The sequence below is a fragment of the Lagopus muta genome, chromosome 5 (genome assembly GCF_023343835.1).
Source record: "Lagopus muta isolate bLagMut1 chromosome 5, bLagMut1 primary, whole genome shotgun sequence".
In the NCBI taxonomy this organism is placed as follows: domain Eukaryota; kingdom Metazoa; phylum Chordata; class Aves; order Galliformes; family Phasianidae; genus Lagopus; species Lagopus muta.
Genome location: NC_064437.1, coordinates 61,801,562 through 61,820,311, shown reverse-complemented (window position 1 = coordinate 61,820,311; position 18,750 = coordinate 61,801,562). Strand labels below are relative to the sequence as shown.

The 18,750-nt window shown below is 43.9% G+C and overlaps 1 protein-coding gene across 1 annotated transcript in view; it reads right to left on the bottom strand.

The window, feature by feature from the left end:
• The window catches only part of DMBT1 (deleted in malignant brain tumors 1), a 60,973-nt gene that overhangs the window by 30,898 nt on the left and 11,325 nt on the right, over positions 1-18,750 (bottom strand). The window contains exons 3-13 of the mRNA XM_048945889.1: positions 15,338-15,715; positions 13,875-14,186; positions 12,512-12,823; positions 11,498-11,878; positions 10,314-10,461; positions 9,832-10,043; positions 9,401-9,573; positions 8,553-8,941; positions 7,708-7,979; positions 1,397-1,492; positions 275-586 (exon numbers count right to left, since the gene is read on the bottom strand). Coding sequence (XP_048801846.1) covers positions 275-586; positions 1,397-1,492; positions 7,708-7,979; positions 8,553-8,941; positions 9,401-9,573; positions 9,832-10,043; positions 10,314-10,461; positions 11,498-11,878; positions 12,512-12,823; positions 13,875-14,186; positions 15,338-15,715 — 2,985 coding nt within the window. The remainder of the gene's footprint in view (positions 1-274; positions 587-1,396; positions 1,493-7,707; positions 7,980-8,552; positions 8,942-9,400; positions 9,574-9,831; positions 10,044-10,313; positions 10,462-11,497; positions 11,879-12,511; positions 12,824-13,874; positions 14,187-15,337; positions 15,716-18,750) is intronic.

The window sequence follows — 18,750 nt, the reverse complement described above, 5'->3', positions numbered from 1 at the left end:
AGTCTCAGAAAGGCATAATACTCTACAGAAAGAAGGAAACATAACTGTCTAACTGAGCTAATTATGTGAAGATTTTGAACGTGGAAGGTAATGGGTAGGTTGTAGTGCTCTTTTAAGAAGTATTTGCTGAAATGCGGAGGAATAGTCTGGGGATGTCCTATATAGCTTGGTGATGGTTTGGTAGTTCAGCTGCCATTTGTTGAGCACCCAAACCTCATTCTGGCTTATACTTGTAACTATTATTGATCACTGATGCCAATAAATCTCCAGTTACCTGCACAGATGACACCGGCATCTTCCTGATGAAGGCAGTTGGTGATGAGCCATCCATCATGGGAGCACTGCCAGAGCAGAGCCTCGTTCCCTCGGCACTGCACTTCATCCAGCAGGATGTCTCCTGTGCCCTCACCAAACTGGGCTGCCCCCACGGCACCAGTGGCCTGGCCACATCCGAGCTGAGCACAGACCACGTTGGCATCGTCCATGTCCCAGGAGTCATCGCAAACTGTTCCCCAAGCTCCATTGTAAAATATTTCAACGCGGCCCTGGCATCTGTTCTGCCCATCCACTAGCCTCAGGCTCAGTTCTTTGGAAGACAGAAAGAAATTAGGTCAACTGTTAGAGTGGCTGCCATCTCTATGGGACCATGAGGCAACCAGAGGAAATGCTCTACAGCAGCTTTCCAAGGAGCATGTCCTCAAGGAAAGTGTGCTCCATTCTCTTCTGCTCACCAGTCTCGAGTTCCTGAGATCACAGACCTGATTTTAAAGCATCACCCAAGCATGAGGCATCTGAGTGTCCCTGTGGCAGTCACATTCAATTAGAGTTATACTGACACAAAGACATCATCATCTGGTGGGGACTCCAGCATAGCATATTGTGTTTCTCCTGGCCACCAGTGAATTAAATACAGAAGCCAATACTCAGAATATAATAGCAGAAAGCCACTGCCTACAGTATTTCACTTTTCACCTCACTGTAAGGAACAGATCTGTCAACCCTCGTGTGTCCAAAGCAATAATTTTGACCCAGGCTGTGTCAAAACTGCCACCTGTGTGCACCATGCGCTTACCAAAGCTCCTACCTGCTTGCTCGTGTCCTCTTTCAATGCACTGTACTTTGTCTAAGCCCTTCCAGTGGAATGCAAAAGAATAATTATTTGTTCTATGCATTTTTTCCAACAGTAATTAAAATACAACACAGTATATGCTTTTTACATTGCATTGAATACACACCCAAGATATTTGAATGGCATCACCCCCCCTTCAGTCCTACTAACTCTCAAGATATCTACCAGTTAGAATGGGCTTTGCTACAAGCTACGAAATGTGCAATATTGATTTTAAAGGAAAACACAAGAGAGGGAGGTAGGGTAGAACAGCATTAGGCACAGTACCTGACCCCTGGAGATGCCCTCCAAGCAGAAGTAGCATGCACACGATGGCCAGAGTGCAACCCATTTTGTCTGGGATCCGCATCGTGCTGATAAAACCTGGTTCAGAATTTATAAGCATGAAGAATTAAAGGGGTGTGTTCTGCAGCTTGACCAGCCTGATTTTATTAAAGTAAATCAGTGCTTTCATACAACAGGGATACTTCTAACTTTTAAAAACATTCTCTTGATTTTTTTTGGCAAGACTTTGTTTATAGTAGCTTGATTTTTCGATCACCTTATCATTTCAATCCCTTCTCTGCACATATTGGCTGAACACTCCCCTTCACAGACCCAATGGCTCAAGAGGAACCAGCTTCGTGCAGCCAGGGAGAAAATCAGTGAAACCAAGCAAAAAGTGCTGGCAGATTTTCTTCACGTCTCCATTTTTCCCTTGTCCCAAAGTGGAGACAGGTGGCTCTGTGTTCCCAACCTCTCACATCTACACCAGATGTCCACAGCTCTGTGGCTCTGCTCAGAGCACCAATGGAGACTGTGCCCTCCATGCTCCTACAGCCTGCATTACTACAGCAGTGAACTGCATTATCTGCTGGAAAAAATAGGGTTTCTTTTAAAATGCAGTCAGTCATCCCTTCAGACTGTATTTTAGTAGTTAATGGGCATTTTGGCTATTAATTTTCATTTTGCTCTAGCCTCCATCCTACCCAGGCTTTGGGAAGCACTTCATGTGTTTCCTGGATTAAACACTTCAGGCCTGGCAAAGAGAAGAGCACTTGTCTTCCTCCACATCACGTTCCTTACAGACATCCAACAAACTCTTACGAAACAAAGGTGGCTTGTTCCACACTGGCACGGCTCACAGTGAGTGTTTACCTGACACACGCTGGGGCAGCTTCCAAAAACACGCTTTCTAGGCTGCCCAGGAGCTCGAAGAGAAAGGGGAGCAGCAGGTTTGGCTGTCCTCCTGCATCTGGGGCTTCACAGTCAGATGTCTGAGCCTGTGGCAAGCAACAAGCAGAAGTGACAAGGGAGATATGGAATAACAAGATCTCGACAGGTATTAGAAAGTTATCTGCAGTGCTTTCAAGAATGGAGAACAGGGTAAAGGCAAGAAAGGAAAAAGTCATATGGGACATCTTCTAAAAATATAGGGACTGATATAGAGACCCCAACCTGATACTTGGGCTTATGTGCAGCCTCTGAGGCTACCAGGCAGCACTCATCTGACTGCAGCTGTTTAAAAAATATATATTTTATCTGCTCTGATTAGTTACACGTCTACATAAAACTGCCTTACACTTGGCAAGTTTGCATGAGTACATCTGAGGACAACACAGCCAGAGGACGTCACTGGGGGAGTCTGCTGCAGCCACCCTGCCATGGTGACAGCATCAAAGAACTGTTCTTTGAGGAGCAAAGGGATACCTCTGGATCAGCCACCCTTGTCCTTGCTGGTGACCTCAACTTGTTAACAGGAATTACCACACAGCTGTGGTAATGGAGCTTCCAGGAGATTCCTAAAATTCCTTGATGATAAGTTCTTGGTACAGATACTGAGGGAGCTAACTAGGATAGTTGTCCCCCTGAATTTGTGATTTGTAAACAGAAAGGTTCTTATGGGACAAGTGACAACTTGTGGCTGTCTTAGCCATCGTGACCAAGTAATTGAGTTTAAATTTTGCTGTGTAAGATGGGGGTTGGGGAAAGGCTTTGCCCCAGAGGGCGGTGGGCATGGAACAACTGTCCAGGGCATGGCCCTGAGCTGCTGGAGCCCAGGGAATACTGAGACACCATTGTCAGATATAGGGTTTGGGTCCTGTGTGGAGCCAGGGGTTGGGCTGAATGCTCACTGTGGATCCCTTTCTACTTGGGATATTCTATGATTCTACAACCCAGCCCTCATAAAGAAAGAGAAGGAATGGAGAAGCCCTCTCTCCAAAGATAAATTTCTGAAAAATGAAAGAATAAACAAGAGAGAGAAGGCAACAGCCATTCAAACTTGTCTTCTTCAGAACAGTGGTAATGCAATTCATTCCTACTTTACAGCTTGTGACTAATTCACTCCTTTGAAAAAGAACAAGGGAAAATCTGTTTGGATGGGTACAAAGTGGTTCAAGGCAAAAGAAGTGATCCAAGTGTTATTCCAAAAAATGAAAAACAGATGTCACTCCCAGTGCCCTCGCTGGGCTTCCTCAGTTTAGCATGATTTTGTAAAAATATGTTTTTCATGTCATAGTTCTTGAGCCTGAAATAGAAAGTCTCCCAAAATACACAAACTGCTGTGAGAATTTCAGTACCGCCTGGGTTTCTTTTCAGCTGGATATAAACTGCCCAAATAAATCAAAGTAAAAGCAAGTTTTTATTGAAATAAAGAATGAATAAATCAGGAAAACTGGCTATCCCTGTAACAGAAGATATTTGACAGAAATTGTGCAAAAATTCCTGTTTGGATTCAGAGATGCTCACCAGCAAAAGGCTGCAATTCTTATTCTGAACTCACCACAGAAAGGGTAGCAGTGGGAGTCTAAAGAAACACGTTTACTGTTTTCTCTGAGTTTTTGAAGTGTGGTGTGCGACTGAGAAGCCCAGCAGCAGTGGCTGTCTGCCTGATCTCCAGCTCAGGGCAAATTCTAGTATAACCCTGCTTAAAAAAGCTCTGTTGGCGTCTGCTAGAGTTGTTTCAAACAGTCAGTCAAGTGGAAATGATTGCTGCAGTATATTCATTTAGTTATTTAATTGGAATTTAGTGTAAGTGTTCCATCTGGGGTATTAAAAGAATACCTGATTGGAACCACGAAATAAAGGTTAATTGCTTATTTCAGGCTGGTGTCAATGGTATCTGTGGGCTTGTGTGGAGAGGCATGGGGAGAGAGTAATAAAAACAAGATAACTGTGGTTCTCATCCATATCCTGAAAAAGCAAACTAGCTCTCCTAAGTCTCAATCTACAGAACTTGGGGATTTGTTACTAACAACTGGAAAATGGATCTGTTTGTTAGCTGTGGGATCCAGAAACAAAACAACATTTATTTATACCCTTTTATAAATATTTTCATAATACGTTCCTGGGAAGAAGGCCTGCAGAGTCGTATTATCTTCTCCATGCTCCAAAATTAGAACAGAAAGATAAACAGGAGAGCAAAGTACGGGAAATTTAGCATACAAACAAGCAAACGAGTTTTGTTCCTGGGCTTTGCTTTAACCCCACGACTGGTCACATAGGCTCCATGATTGCACTGGGAAAATTACACTGGCAGGAACCCAGATTGCTATGGCTCCATCCTCTCTCCATGAAATACCACGAAGTACCACTTTGGGAGTTGTTCTGTGCTTATCAGGTCTACATGCACTTTTACTGACATGAGTTGTACCTACGTGGTGTAATTTGTTACCTTCTCCCAGCTCAGATCACACTGCAGATGTTGACACTCATATTTCAGCACAGTGCTGCAAAAATGTTTACATGGTGCTGAGGTTGTTGGTTGAGTGAATGAGAACAGACTGCATGATTGAGTACATGCCATTGAGTGACAGAGACAAGGAAAAAATAAAAATACCAAAGTCAGACAGTCATTCAGAGCAAAAGGCTGCCAAATGATGGTTGGTTGGTCTTCTCTGAAGGAGGAGCAAACTGCCATCTCCAGGGAGCTCATCTGAACAAAGGCAGTGCCGGATTGTGGTAGCACTGACCCACACAAAGCAGACAACCAACACCCCCAAAGAGGTCAAATGAACAGTTTTAGTTTGCATTTTGGTTTTAATTCCTTGTATTTTCAACTAAGACATAAAAGGCAAAAGTCCCAAACCTTTCTTTTCATGTTTTCATGCACCAGTGGTAAATGCTTATGTAGGATTTGGCTGTTTCAGCGTGTTTCAGTCTGATTTATGAATGTGTGCTACACACTCAGAAGGGCTGGGTAAGTCCAGAGATGTCACACTCCTCAAAAAACAAAGTAAACAGTTGTGGGGAAAAAAAGAAGTTAAATATTTTTGTAGTTTGATTGGCATCCAAAAGTGTTAAAAAAATGAACAAGGTTATTTCTTCTGGAAAGCAGGTGTGAGATATCTTTTGATGTTGAAATGACATTTTGGTGAGACCTTAAAAGACCTCTGATTGAAGTTCGATCTCTTGAATGAGATTTACAGTTTTGCTTGGTTTAGGCTGTATCCAAAAGCCACTGAGTCAGAGGGAAGGCTTCCAATCGATGTGACAAGATTTTAGATCAGATTGTGCAGTTCAAAGGTTGCAAACACCTTTAACAGCTCAGTGTTTTTTAATTTGGATTTCTTTGATGCAGAGAACAGAAAATGGAATGGAAAAGCATCAGCATAAGGCACCTAAAGAGAAAGGTGAGAGAATTTATTCTCATGGCCAAGAAAGAGAAGTCAAGAACTAAACGGGCTTGAAAAGCAAGAGTGAAAATTGAGAGGAAGCATTTTGAAAAGCTTTTCCACAGTGATGTCAGTTTGAAGTGTGAGCCTTGTTTAGCAAGAGGAGAGATTGCCTAGGCCAAATGGAGTTTTGGAAGATTTGGGCAAAATCTGTCAGGAAGACTTTGGGGTGGTGACGATGAGGGTAATGCTCAAAGACTAGATCAGCCATCTGCTTTGGAGGGAACATTGGGATGAGGGCTGATAATTCCCCTCAAGGCCCCAGAACAACGTGGATGATGTAGTGTTTGTGTGTGATACTCAGGAAGGAGAAAGTATTGGAAAACCAAAAGAGGGTATTTCTGCATCAGACATCACCAGCCTATTCTCTGGCTTCCTAAGGGCAGAAATTATCTGTAAACTTCCATGTTCTTGGCAAGTCTTTTGTCCAACAGACCACAGTCCCCAACACAACAAATTATTCATTTGTATTTTAATCGCATGGATATTAATTTGAAACCAAAAGAGTGAATTATTCCTTTGTAAACGTTCCTTCCTTTGATTTTAGGTGACGCTCCTTGTGCAACAGATTTCAGCTTAAAAATCTCTGCATTTTATAAACAAGCACGGATCTATTATTGTTTCAATGAAATTTTCAGCATTAAAAACAATGCTTCCAACAATTAGAACAGGGTACAGCTACAACACCAAATGGCATATTTCTTCTCCCAGAACTAAGTCTTCCTCTCTTTCAATAAACCTTGAAATATTTGTTATTGCCTCATTCATATTTTTTCTCCAGCTGACATTATTTTAAGGTATCTGATGAACATTCTTGGGAGAATGTGAGGAGATAATTAAAGAGGAGAAAAATGATAAAATGACTGCACCAAGCAAATTGTGCAATGATTGTTGAAATTATTCTTAAATCATTTAAGAGGAGTTAAGATTACAAAGTTATTTTGGAGCTTGCAACAGGCTAGGATTCACTCCATCTTGGCTTCTTACAAATGACACGTATGTGATTGCTGTCAGTGAAGCATTTTGGTGGCTCACAGTATGAGATTATCTCGTAATTGGCCTTTGTTTCACATTATCCTCTGTAAAAGTGGTTTCTTCATTGCAGGCCTCAGAAGAAAGCCGGCAAGAACGAAGACAACGATGGCCAGGACAGCAACAGCAGCAGTGAGAGGCCCGAGCACATTACCCGCAGTGGGAACCGTGTTGGGAGGAGGCACGGAAACATCCAGTCCTGTGAAGGAAGAGAGGAGTGTTTGGTGTTGTGGTGTCAAGGAGCAGGGCACAAAGAGCTGCTGTGCTAAAAGGGATGCTTCCTAAATCACAGCCAGAAGTTCTAATTTCATTGCCCTTTGAACAGGAGTTTTGGTAGCAAGGACGACAACTAAGCAAGCTTCATGAGCAGAAGACAACTGAAGGAATTAAACATTTCTGAATAGATCTGGGAATGTGATTCTCAGGAAGCAGAGCTGGCAGTCAGTTTACACCATCAGATCGGAGCTAATTAGTCCAATGGAATTATGGCACTACCTTGGGTTACTGTTTTGGGACAGCTAAAGCAGTTACCATTTTTCATGCATGCAGATGAAAATAGTTTGCAAGATGTTGAAAGAAGAAGGATGTTGAAGACAGGGTTCTATGTTCTTGACTTAATATCTGGCAACTCTACCTGCAGCAGAGAGATTGAAACTTTATGATCTTCAATGTCCTTTCCAACCTAACCCATTCTATGATTCTACAATTCTGTGATTCTATGATTCTATGATTCTATGACAATCGAGCCAAACAATCCCTTCCTGTTTACGATGAAGTTAACACAAGCAGATTTCAAGGACAGATGTCAGAAACAAATAGAGCTATGGCTTTTTCACTTGAGCAACTAAGTAGGGCTTAAAATAAGAACGAGATAAATTTACTTGACTTTACCAGTATTCCTGCTCTGAGCATCTCCTTCTCGAAGCTTTAGCGGTCCGACAATGACGTCTGCTTTCTCGTGGGCAGGACTTGCCTCTCTCTTGGAGCGGCTCAGGCAGCCCTGGTAGCAGCGGGAGGAGTAGTCGCCCAGCCGGCACACCGCCAGCTCGCACCGCAGGTAGACTGACGCGTGGCGGTGGATGAACTCAAAGGCATTGAACTTGAAGCGAGCAAAGTGGCTGTAGGGGGAGTAGTAGGAGGCATAGGAAGAATCTCTGATGCATCTAGAAAGAAATAAAGAGAATTAGTCTTTATGGATTTACACGTGGATTCCTTCAAAAATACGGCAAATTAAAACGCAGCCAGGTGCTGAGAACAAAAATAATGCAACTTTTAGGCTGTGTCTAAGTATACCTAAGTCCTGTGAAGAAGATAGAGAGGGAAGTATGCCAAGTGGTGAAGAGGGGAGAATGGGCTCCTTGCTCAATGTCAGTTCTATGTGAGGCACAACGAATGGGCCTGACACTTGACGTGGTTCTGCTGGATTTACTAAAATATGAATGCCTATGATGATAGATTTCTGCTCCCAGTTTTCACCATCTCATCCATCCATCCCACTGCTCACTGAGTGTTGCATATAAGGACAAGGACAAAGCCAGCCAAACAAAATATTAGTAAGGTTTAAGTTTCATTTCTTAGGCCTAGGTTGTAAAAATAATTTAAAAAAAAATCAGAGAACTCTTTTAACAGTCCATTGATAAGAAGACCCAAACCAGCTCTCACTGTCTCTATTCTTTCAAAATAAATGCAGGAAGGACATTACCACTACATATCTAAAGACTTGCGAAAGCTCTTACCCATCCTTGATTATATCGTAGGCCAGAGTGTTAAAATCATGAGGATCGGGTGATGCCACACATGTGTCCACAAACATCATCAGATTTGGGTCAGAGCTGTGAAGGTAAGCTTGAAGGTACAAATTTTGGTTCAGGTCAATGTAGTACGGAGAGTCACGCACTGGCCGCAAGAATGATGAGGAATCATAAAACGTAATGTTTACAGCATATCTTCCAAACTGATTTTCATTCACATCCACAGTATCGTCAGCAACATACATCACTTGCATCCATGTGTTTTGTAGCATTTTGCAACTGATGTGTAACAGAAGATCCTTTTTCCTCTTTATTATGTGCCCAGAAGAGATAACTTTGATCACGTTGGAATAGTTGATTGTATCATTGCTTTCCTGTAATGTAATTTAAAAAGAGGAATTGAATTTCTTACACATCCTGTATTCTAAGCTTTGATAAAGTAATATGCAATTAAAAGGGTAGTTTCATCTTAAGCTCTTTGAACTAAGCTTGGTGTTGGTTATTTCTGCTGAGATGTAAATAAACTTGCTGGTATTTAATTAAGCAGAAATTAGTGGAGAAAAACTTCTGAATTCACAGCAGAGCCAACTTGTTGCACTTCTGTACACTGACCATGAAATGCACAATCACCCCAAATCTGCACGGCACTTACAACGATGATTTTCCTCCCTGAAAAGTCATTTCTATTAAGCATGAAGATTCCATGAGGCATGGAATGCTGAAGCAATTAAACCTACAGGTCTCACTGCACTTCTTAGCACCAAGGACCACAGCGGTCCTTTCAGGACTCATTTCAGTGTGCCCTGCAGTTCAGTGCAGGGCTGTAAGCTTACCTCTCTTGTCGTCCCACAGCTGTCGTAGGGAATGTTTAACACAACCTCACGTGATGTGAGCATCGGTTCACAGCCAGTGTCATTCAGGGTGACCCCCTCTGCATTGTAGCCCTGGGACTGGAGATAGTCCCTGCTAACCACTGCATGCATGTAGTCTGGCAAGCACGTAAGGGCTGGTGGAAGAAGAAGGTAAGATACATTTGTGAATTAGGCAACTGGTTAATGATCAAAGGGCGCAACTGAATCAAATGCCGATTTTTACTTAAAGCAGCTCACACTAGAACCCAGAATATTTTGCACACATCACTTCCTTTCCCTTACATCTTTAAATACATGCACATGTTTATTTTACGAAACGACATGTTTTATTTTAAGAATCTATTACAGGCCTGTCTGTTGAGCAGCAGTTTCTATTCTGAACAGGAACTTACCGATGTTGTGATCTGCTGGAATGGAGGAGTAGTGGGCTTGAAACCCTCTAGATGTGTATCTTGAATCGCTGTGAAAGCGAACGCTCATCAGGTTTGAAGATGACGTGTACGTGCGAAAGGAACCGGCACAAATTCTCCCAAGAAGTGGAGAAGAGTGTGGGGGCCCATCATAGACTTCAATGTAGTCATACTGGCACCTGCTGCTCTGCATCCTGAGAAACAAGCATCAGCACCTGTCAGAGTGTTCCAGAAGCTCAGGCTGACCTGATGAAAGCCTTCAGCACTTGAAGTTTTTGGGGCAGAGGTTTTATTCATTGTGCATGTAGTTGCAAGCAGAAAACACCTCACTGATCCAATCTGTTCAAGTCTTCCAAATGCTGGAAGACACTCTTCAAGTTGGGAAAATGTCTCAAACATACTTTCAAACTCTTCAAGTAAGTTTTGGCTTTGTTATCTGCCTGGGGAATCAATGATTTACTTACTCAATATCTCTAAATGTGAGCATGACACGGAAATTATTCTGTACTTGTATTTCCCACACACAGTCAGCGTTGTTTGGATAATTTCCAGGGTGGTTTGGGCTCTGCAGCATCCCAGAGGAATTTGAAATTAAGCCACCACAAAAGTAAGGTGCTGCAAAAAGAAGTGAAAGAGAATTTACTCGCAGTAACCTTTACAAAACGGAACTTTTGCTTTACGTAACTAATCTACAGCTGCTGAAAAGCAGCTCTCCTGCTGGCTTCAGGTCATATTCAGTATGTTCCAAATCTAAACAAATATTTGGTTTTGCTGCAGGTTTACTTTCACATTGCTGGTTCGTTGTCACATCTGTGGTGTCAGATCACCATCTTCAGGCTGCTCTGATCTCTTCTTCCTGCAGTCAAGGTCTGGTTCTGGGAGGGGCCATGAGAATCAACATGGAAACACCTTCCTGAACAGACAGCATCCCCTCACATGGAAATAAGCACTCCAAGCAGCTGGACAAGGCCTTAAATGAATTATCTCTTGCTTTGCCCATGAGGGTGGCTACAAAATGCCAGCATGAATGTGTTCTTACATAAAACACACAGATAAGCCATACAGCTTCCTTATAGGAAGGTGGGCATAAGCTCTGAACTTAATTCTTACAGCATGCAACATGCAAAAGGCAATTCTCCATTTTGTTTTCTGTGAATGCTCAAGTTCTGAATTCTGCTTCTCACTGCAGAAAGAGCAGGACGAAGGCTATGGCAGCTGTACAGCCAAACAGGACCCAATGTGCAACACTTGACTGATAAACTGCCTGCAGCTGTGAATGCAAATGGTGAACATTTCGAGTAAAACCGTATCAATTTGAAAAATACTATGTGAGCACTGTATAAAAATCATCACACTAAATAAAGGTACTACACACAGAACTAATGTCAGTAGAGTAGCAGTGTGCATGCGGTCTTGGCATGCCTTGATGTCAGTGCACTTTGGTTTGTTAGCTCTGAACAAAACAACGTGAACACCTTGGCAATACCAGTCCATGGTTTGGTCCAACCAAAGAGCTCAACAAAATGCAAAAGATGAGAGCCACGGGAGAGTCTTACCTGCATCTGGTGCTGGGGTGCTCACAGCAGCTGTGGGGGAAGAATAGGAGCCACGGGTGAGCTGTGATGCTTAGATGAAGGAGCACCAGGATGGGGCGTTGGACGGAAGGGATGGAGCGCAACGAGGGGCTCATGGAGCTGGATCCCCATCACCCACATACCTGCACAGATGACACCAGCATCCTCCATGTGCCCACAGTTGTGCACGGCCCAGCCGCCATGCCGGCAGCGCAGCAGGGAGGTCTCATCCCCACGACACTGCACATTGTCCAGCAGGATGCGGCCTGTGCCAGCACCAAAGTGAGCGCTGCCCGGGGCGGCGATGGCAGGCCCACAGCCCAGCTGACGGCACACCACCTGCGCGTCCCTCAGGCTCCAAAAATCGTCACACACTGTGCCCCAGCGCTGCCCGTCCTGCATCTCCACGCGGCCCTCGCAGGCATGTCGGCCGTTGGCCAGCCGCACACGGGTGCCTGGGGTGTGGAACATTGAACACAGTCAGGGTATGTCAGAATTCCCCAGCAGAACCCATCTCCAAGGAGCTCCCATTCCACGGCACACTCATCATGCAGAGCATTTCCACAAAATACTTATGGAAAAATTTATCCACTGAAGGGGCACACACTCCATGACCCTCTTCTGCAGTGTCCCCAGCTGCCAGCAGTTTCCTTGCCCAATAGATCCTGGCCCCCATTCTGTGATTCTATGACATGAGAGGTCCAGGGCAGGAAGATCACCTCCATTGCTAACTGGTGTGGGAAGAGACATCGGGGACACAAAGAAGCACAGTGGGTGACAATGGGTACACTTACCTGCAGTGCTGTATTCCACAGGAAAGCTCGTCTCTCTCAACAATATTTCTGGAACAGGGGAACTTGTCTCTGTGGTGGCAGTCACTGCTACAAATACAGAAGATAATATCAGCCACAGAGGATGGGTGGAATGATGGAAATGCCCAATGTAGGGTACAGACAGAGTCTGTCAGGAATGAAATCAGGACAAATTATTATTCCATAATATTCCACCTTGACAGAAGTTAATTTATAAATGCATAAAATGGGTGCAATTTATCGAAAACACTTTGGAATAGTAAAATGTTGCAGTACCTGAACAGACAACACCAGCATCCTCATGGTGGCGGCAGTTGTGTCTCCCCCATCCAATGTGACTGCAGTGCTGCAAGGCCAGCTCATTTCCCTGGCACCACATGTCGTCCAGCAGGATGCTGCCTGAGCCTTGGCCAAAGTAAGCACTGCCCGGAGCTGCAATGGCCTGGCCACATCCCAGCTGCCTGCACACAACCTGGGCATCAGCGAGGTCCCAGAAGTCATCACAAACCGTCCCCAGCTGGCCTTCATAATACAGCTCTACGCGGCCCTCACATCTGTGCCGCCCATTGACCAGGTGGAGACCGGTTCCTATGGGAGAGAGGGAGTTGAGCACAAACACAGTTGGATGAGTTAGCTGGGAAGGGCCTGTAGAAGCTGCTTATCCCATCCTCCTGCCCCAAGATACCACCATTCCCCTTGGGTGCCTGTCTGGCCTAGTATTAGCCATTGGTGTGGACTGAGATGATGGTGGAGGAAGAGACCATATTTTCTTTCTTCCCATGGCTGGGAGATATCCTCCAATGCAATTGAGTTTAGGAAATTGGATTGAGGGCATGAAGGTGCTTGGTGAGTGATGCTGGGCAGTTACCTGCTGTGCTGTTCTCCAGTGGGGAGCTCGTCTCTGGACCTGGGGCACTTGTCTCCATTGCGGAGGTGACCGGTATGGTGGCACTCAGTCCTGCAAACAGGGGGGACAGAATCACTCACATCAGGATTGTCTGTATGATGGGCATGTCTCATGTAGGCTACAGACCCCTCAGGAATGGGATCGGGTCTAATTACCCTTTGTTACATTCCACCTTGACAGAAGTTAACAGAGAGAATGGGGGTGGGTAACAGCCTGTTTGAAATCATCATTAAATTGAAAGTGGTATTTAGAGATGGTGATGGCAGGGAAGGGCACAGCTGTAGCACCTGCCCTAAGGCCCAGACATTTTGAGCCAGCTGAGGCTGGAGCTCTCTCCTACAGCTTCCTGTCCTGGAGCTGTGGGACTGTGGGACTGTGGGCAGCTGCAGGGCTTGTCCCCATCACCATCACTCCTGCAGTAGCTCAGCTCCTTTGTGGGAGCAGCTGTTTGCTGCTTGGGGCAGAGTGTGCTGCAGGGCCAGGGAGGCATGACTCACCCATTGAATGGGGCCAGTCCGTCGTGTTCGGTGGACCTACAGGAGCCAGGTAAGAAAAACATGTCACTTGGTACAGCTCTAAAGACTGCATCCATACAGCAGCAGAGATATCATGGTAAGTCATATTGCTGTCTTGGTGGAAGAATGACTGAATAACACTACACTCAGATCAATTGAACGCATAAATTGGGGCCATTTATCGAAAACACTTTGGAATAGTAAAATGTTGCAGTACCTGAACAGACAACACTAGCATCCTCATGGTGGCGGCAGTTGTGTCTCCCCCATCCAATGTGACTGCAGTGCTGCAAGGCCAGCTCATTTCCCTGGCACTGCACGTCGTCCAGCAGGATGCTGCCTGAGCCTTGGCCAAAGTAAGCACTGCCCGGAGCTGCAATGGCCTGGCCACATCCCAGCTGCCTGCACACAACCTGGGCATCAGCGAGGTCCCAGAAGTCATCACAAACCGTCCCCAGCTGGCCTTCATAATACAGCTCTACGCGGCCCTCACATCTGTGCTGCCCATTGACCAGGTGGAGACTGGTTCCTATGGGAGAGAGGGAGTTGAGCACAAACACAGTTGGATGAGTTAGCTGGGAAGGACCTGTAGAAGCTGCTTATCCCATCCTCCTGCCCCAAGATACCACCATTCCCCTTGGGTGCCTGTCTGGCCTAGTATTAGCCATTGGTGTGGACAGAGATGATGGAGGAAGAGACCACAGTTTTTCTTCCCCTGGCTAGGAAATATCCTCCAATGCAATTAGGTGTGGGAAGGAATATTCAGGGAATGAGGTAGCTAGGTGAGCGACACTGGGCAGAGTTACCTGCTGTGCTGATATCCATGGGCAAGCTCGTCCCCAGCACTGCAGTTGTTGCCCTTGTCGTGCTTGGTGTTCTGTCGGTCGTTGGCACTTCAGTACTTGTCTCCGGCGCAGTGCTAGTCTGTGGTGTGGTTGTCATTTCTAGTGTGGTGCTCCACTGGGACATGCTGGTTGTTAACAGTCCTGTGCTGGGCACTGCTGCTGTGGAAGTCTCTTCAGCTGGTGTAGTGTATGTTGGCCATGAAGTTGTCAAATCCAGAATGGATGTCATTGGTGCTGTGGTGTGGGTTACAGCAGTCGATTCTAATGTGGTGCTTGTCTCTGACAGCCACATTGCGGGCAGTGTTGGGGGTTCAGTGGAGCTCCATTCTGTGAATATAAATAAAGGACAGTTGCCATATGAAGAACTGTATCTGAGTAATGAGTATGTCTATGTGTAAGCTAGAAACCTGGCTCCTCACGAATGAAGGCAGGATAAATTACTCCACCAGCATGCTCTATCTTGACAGAAGTCAACAGAAAGAATGGAGGCAGGTGAGCGACATGCTTTAAAATTATTACTAAATTGAAAGTGGTATTTACAAATGGAGATGGCAGGGAAGGGCACTGCCGTGGCACACTGCTGCGTGAGACACCAACGGTCAGGGGAAACCGGAGCTCTCCTCTAAATACTCCTGACAACTATAGATGCCATGTAGGAAATAAATGTCACTTACAAATGCACTAAACAAAACATGCACACAGAAATAGAGATATCACAGCATGGGGTGTTTTTTTTTTATATCTCAGAAGTATGTCTGAGTAATCCAACACCCAAATGCATCTGTTGTATGCATTTATAGAAAAAGATTTTGGAGAAGTAGAAATGTCCCAGTACCTGAACAGACAACACCAGCATCCTCATGGTGGTTGCAGTTGTGTCTCCCCCATCCAATGTGACTGCAGTGCTGCAAGGCCAGCTCATTTCCCTGGCACCGCACGTCGTCCAGCAGGATGCTGCCTGAGCCTTGGCCAAAGTAAGCACTGCCCGGAGCTGCAATGGCCTGGCCACATCCCAGCTGCCTGCACACAACCTGGGCATCAGCGAGGTCCCAGAGATCATCACAGACCGTCCCCAGCCGGCCTTCATAATACAGCTCTACGCGGCCCTCACATCTGTGCCGCCCGTTGACCAGGTGGAGACCGGTTCCTATGGGAGAGAGGGAGTTGAGCACAAACACAGTTGGATGAGTTAGCTGGGAAGGACCTGTAGAAGCTGCTTATCCCATCCTCCTGCCCCAGGATACCACCATTCCCCGTGGGTGCCTGTCTGGCCTAGTATTAGCCATTGGTGTGGACAGAGATGGTGGAGGGACAGACAATATTTTCTTCCTCCCTGCCCTACCTGAAAGTCAGCTGAATGTATTTCATGCAAAATTTCTATAGAAGACTAAGTGGGATAAGAACAAACTATTTTTGTAAGAAATGAAATTATTTGATCATAGGAAAACCACTAGTAAGTGAGTAAAAGAAAGAAAGTGGATTTCAAGATCCGAATCAAATCCTAGGAATATTCAAGTAAGAAAAATAGCACTAAAATTTTTTGCTTTGTTGATAGGAAGAAAATGTCATGCTTTAGAAACATGTGTTTATGTAGTTCTTTATTGCCTTCCAAATGTTTTCTGGTAAGAAGAGGGAGATGGAGCAATTTGCATTGAATCCTAGATAAGTTTAGAAAGTACGACAAGACTTTTCTTCCCCCAACCTGTGTCTTACCAGTAGCGTGTATGAGTAGCATTTCTATGTGCTGTGGAAAGAATGTTGAACTGGTGGCAGAGGCAAAGCTCAAAGTGGCTCAAGGAAATTGCTGAGGTTTCAGGGACTCAGCAAAATGCAAGGACATCCACTACCACTTCTTCCTAAACCTATGTTCATTGGGTAACCACAGTGGTGGCATAGAAAAATTACCAGGCAAACAATTTGGAATTCAGAAGCCATTCCATACTACTGATGTGCGACATTAAGGACACTAAGCAGTGTGCTAGTTCACTTAAAATGACATCAGAACAAGACCAAATTAATTCTTCTGAAAAAAGAGTGGGATTTTAGAGAAAAAAATAGCCATTCTTACCTCTTCTCCCTCGTTTATGGAATTTATATGGAACATGTCTTCCTGTAAAATTGCAAGGGAATTTTAAAGATCTAGAGTCCACATTTCACAACTAAATCCTGTATTTTTTAGGACTAATTTTACAAGAATTCCACTAAGTGCTCAAAAACTGGACAATGAACACAATGGAATTATAAGCATTTCAGTAGGAATCCACTGGCTTTTACTTTCTTACATGAAGAAATGCTGAATAACTTTTCATGAACACACCTAGATAGCTGCTCTTAAAATAGATCTATTCATGTGAAACCCATCTGCTTTTCAGTTTGATTTAGCTTTTTCATAATTCAGACAACCTGCATAAACAGCCTGAAAATATCAATTCCTAGATCCATTTTTGATGAGTTTATTAAAATGTAAGTAAGTCCCCAAATAAATGTTGTAATATAAGATCTCCAGGATTTATACTTCGGAAATCGAACTAGCAAGCTGCATTTGCCATGATTTTCCTATCTGTCAAATCTATGTGTTGCTCGTTACTTGACACAAAGTCATCCAAAGCGAAAGAATCTTGAGAAGTTACCAGCTCCAGGATTTCTTCACTTCATCTAATTCACTGCTGATGGACTAGAGGAGCTGTCAAGACAATGTCCAAACTAAATATTTCCCTATTTATGCACTGTTAACTGTCAGTTCAAAGTGAGGAGCCACACATTTGGCCCTTGATTTCTATGGATCTCAATTGTTTCAAGCATTTACTTGGAGATGCACATTTATAAACCATACTTATAGAATTTCTTCAAACTGGAGAAGCAAACCTGGGGAGAAACAAACTTGGCATTAGGAAATTAAAACTGATCTAAAATGATTTTACTTTCATTCAAGCAAAATAATTTGCTGGGAATCTAATTAGATACGATGCATCCTGCTTTGCACTTCAGAGGTGTCAAAACTGGAAAAGTCTTCAAAGCTCTTGCTGTGACCCAGGAGACAGAGGCAGGGCTGGGGAATGAAGGCAAGAGCAGAGAGAACAGAAAAAGAGACTGAGAGAAAGATGGCAAGGAGAGGACAGAAAGGACAGATAAAGAAAACTGGATGAGGGCAATATAAATTGCTATAATGATACTCATATAACTACTTATCTAGCTATAACTAGAAAAATTACCTGCAATTATTGTAGGTTAAACACATTATTATTTACCTCAAAGGTACCTACATGATATAAATAAATTCTTCCATAATTCCTAGGTCAAATTTCGGTAACAGGGAGAACCACATATACTTTATATAGTCATAGAAGCAACTCTAACGATTCAAGGCACTGAGACAAGGACTGTCCCATGGGTGCAGAATGCACTCCGCTAGAAGATTTAAATAATTATTACAATTTAATATAATTAGGGACAGTTTTGTTCTACTAGAATTGCTAACATGCACTCAATTTCACCTTTAATCTTTTTCCCAAGTTAATACCAGCATGACTATCATTTTTGTTAACAGAATCAGCAATCTTTATATCTCACATTTTCTATGTGCCTTAGAACAAGTCTAAGTGGTTTACCTGATCTGGCCTCCAGAACTGCTGCACCAAGCAAAAGGAAGCACATCAATATCATAGTGGTACCCATCTCATCAAAAGCTGTTGATGGAAAGAACCATCAGGATATATACTCTCTATTTCTGAAGGGGAGTGGCTTTATAGATCTCTTTTTCTACAGGAGGATGGTAAAATAAGCATGGCATGATAGTCTGAAGTAAAAATATGTTTGACTTGTTATTCAATATTTTGTCACATCCTGGTTTCTGCTTGAAGATAGTATCTCAAGAGTAACATTTTCCACTGCTTGGAAGAAAATATTTATGCTACTATGAGTTGTACAATCACCTCGTTGTACAAACAAAATGAGCTCTTATCCAAAGATGATTTTGATCTTGATTTTGGCTGATGAATCTTGTATTTTTCTTTTATGATGACAAATCTTGGCAAGTCTGAGGAAGGTAGTGGGATCCTGAAATTCAAATGGGATTATCTCCAAGAAGGTTGTTAGAGAACTTCATACCTTGGTTCCAGCTATTGAGACAAGTTCCCCGGGGAGCCATCAATGGGGTACAGATTTGACATACTTTAAATATGATAAAATAGCATCATGATCAAGAACAAGAGGGAGTCTCTGAACATAACCCACCAGAACTGTGGCTGT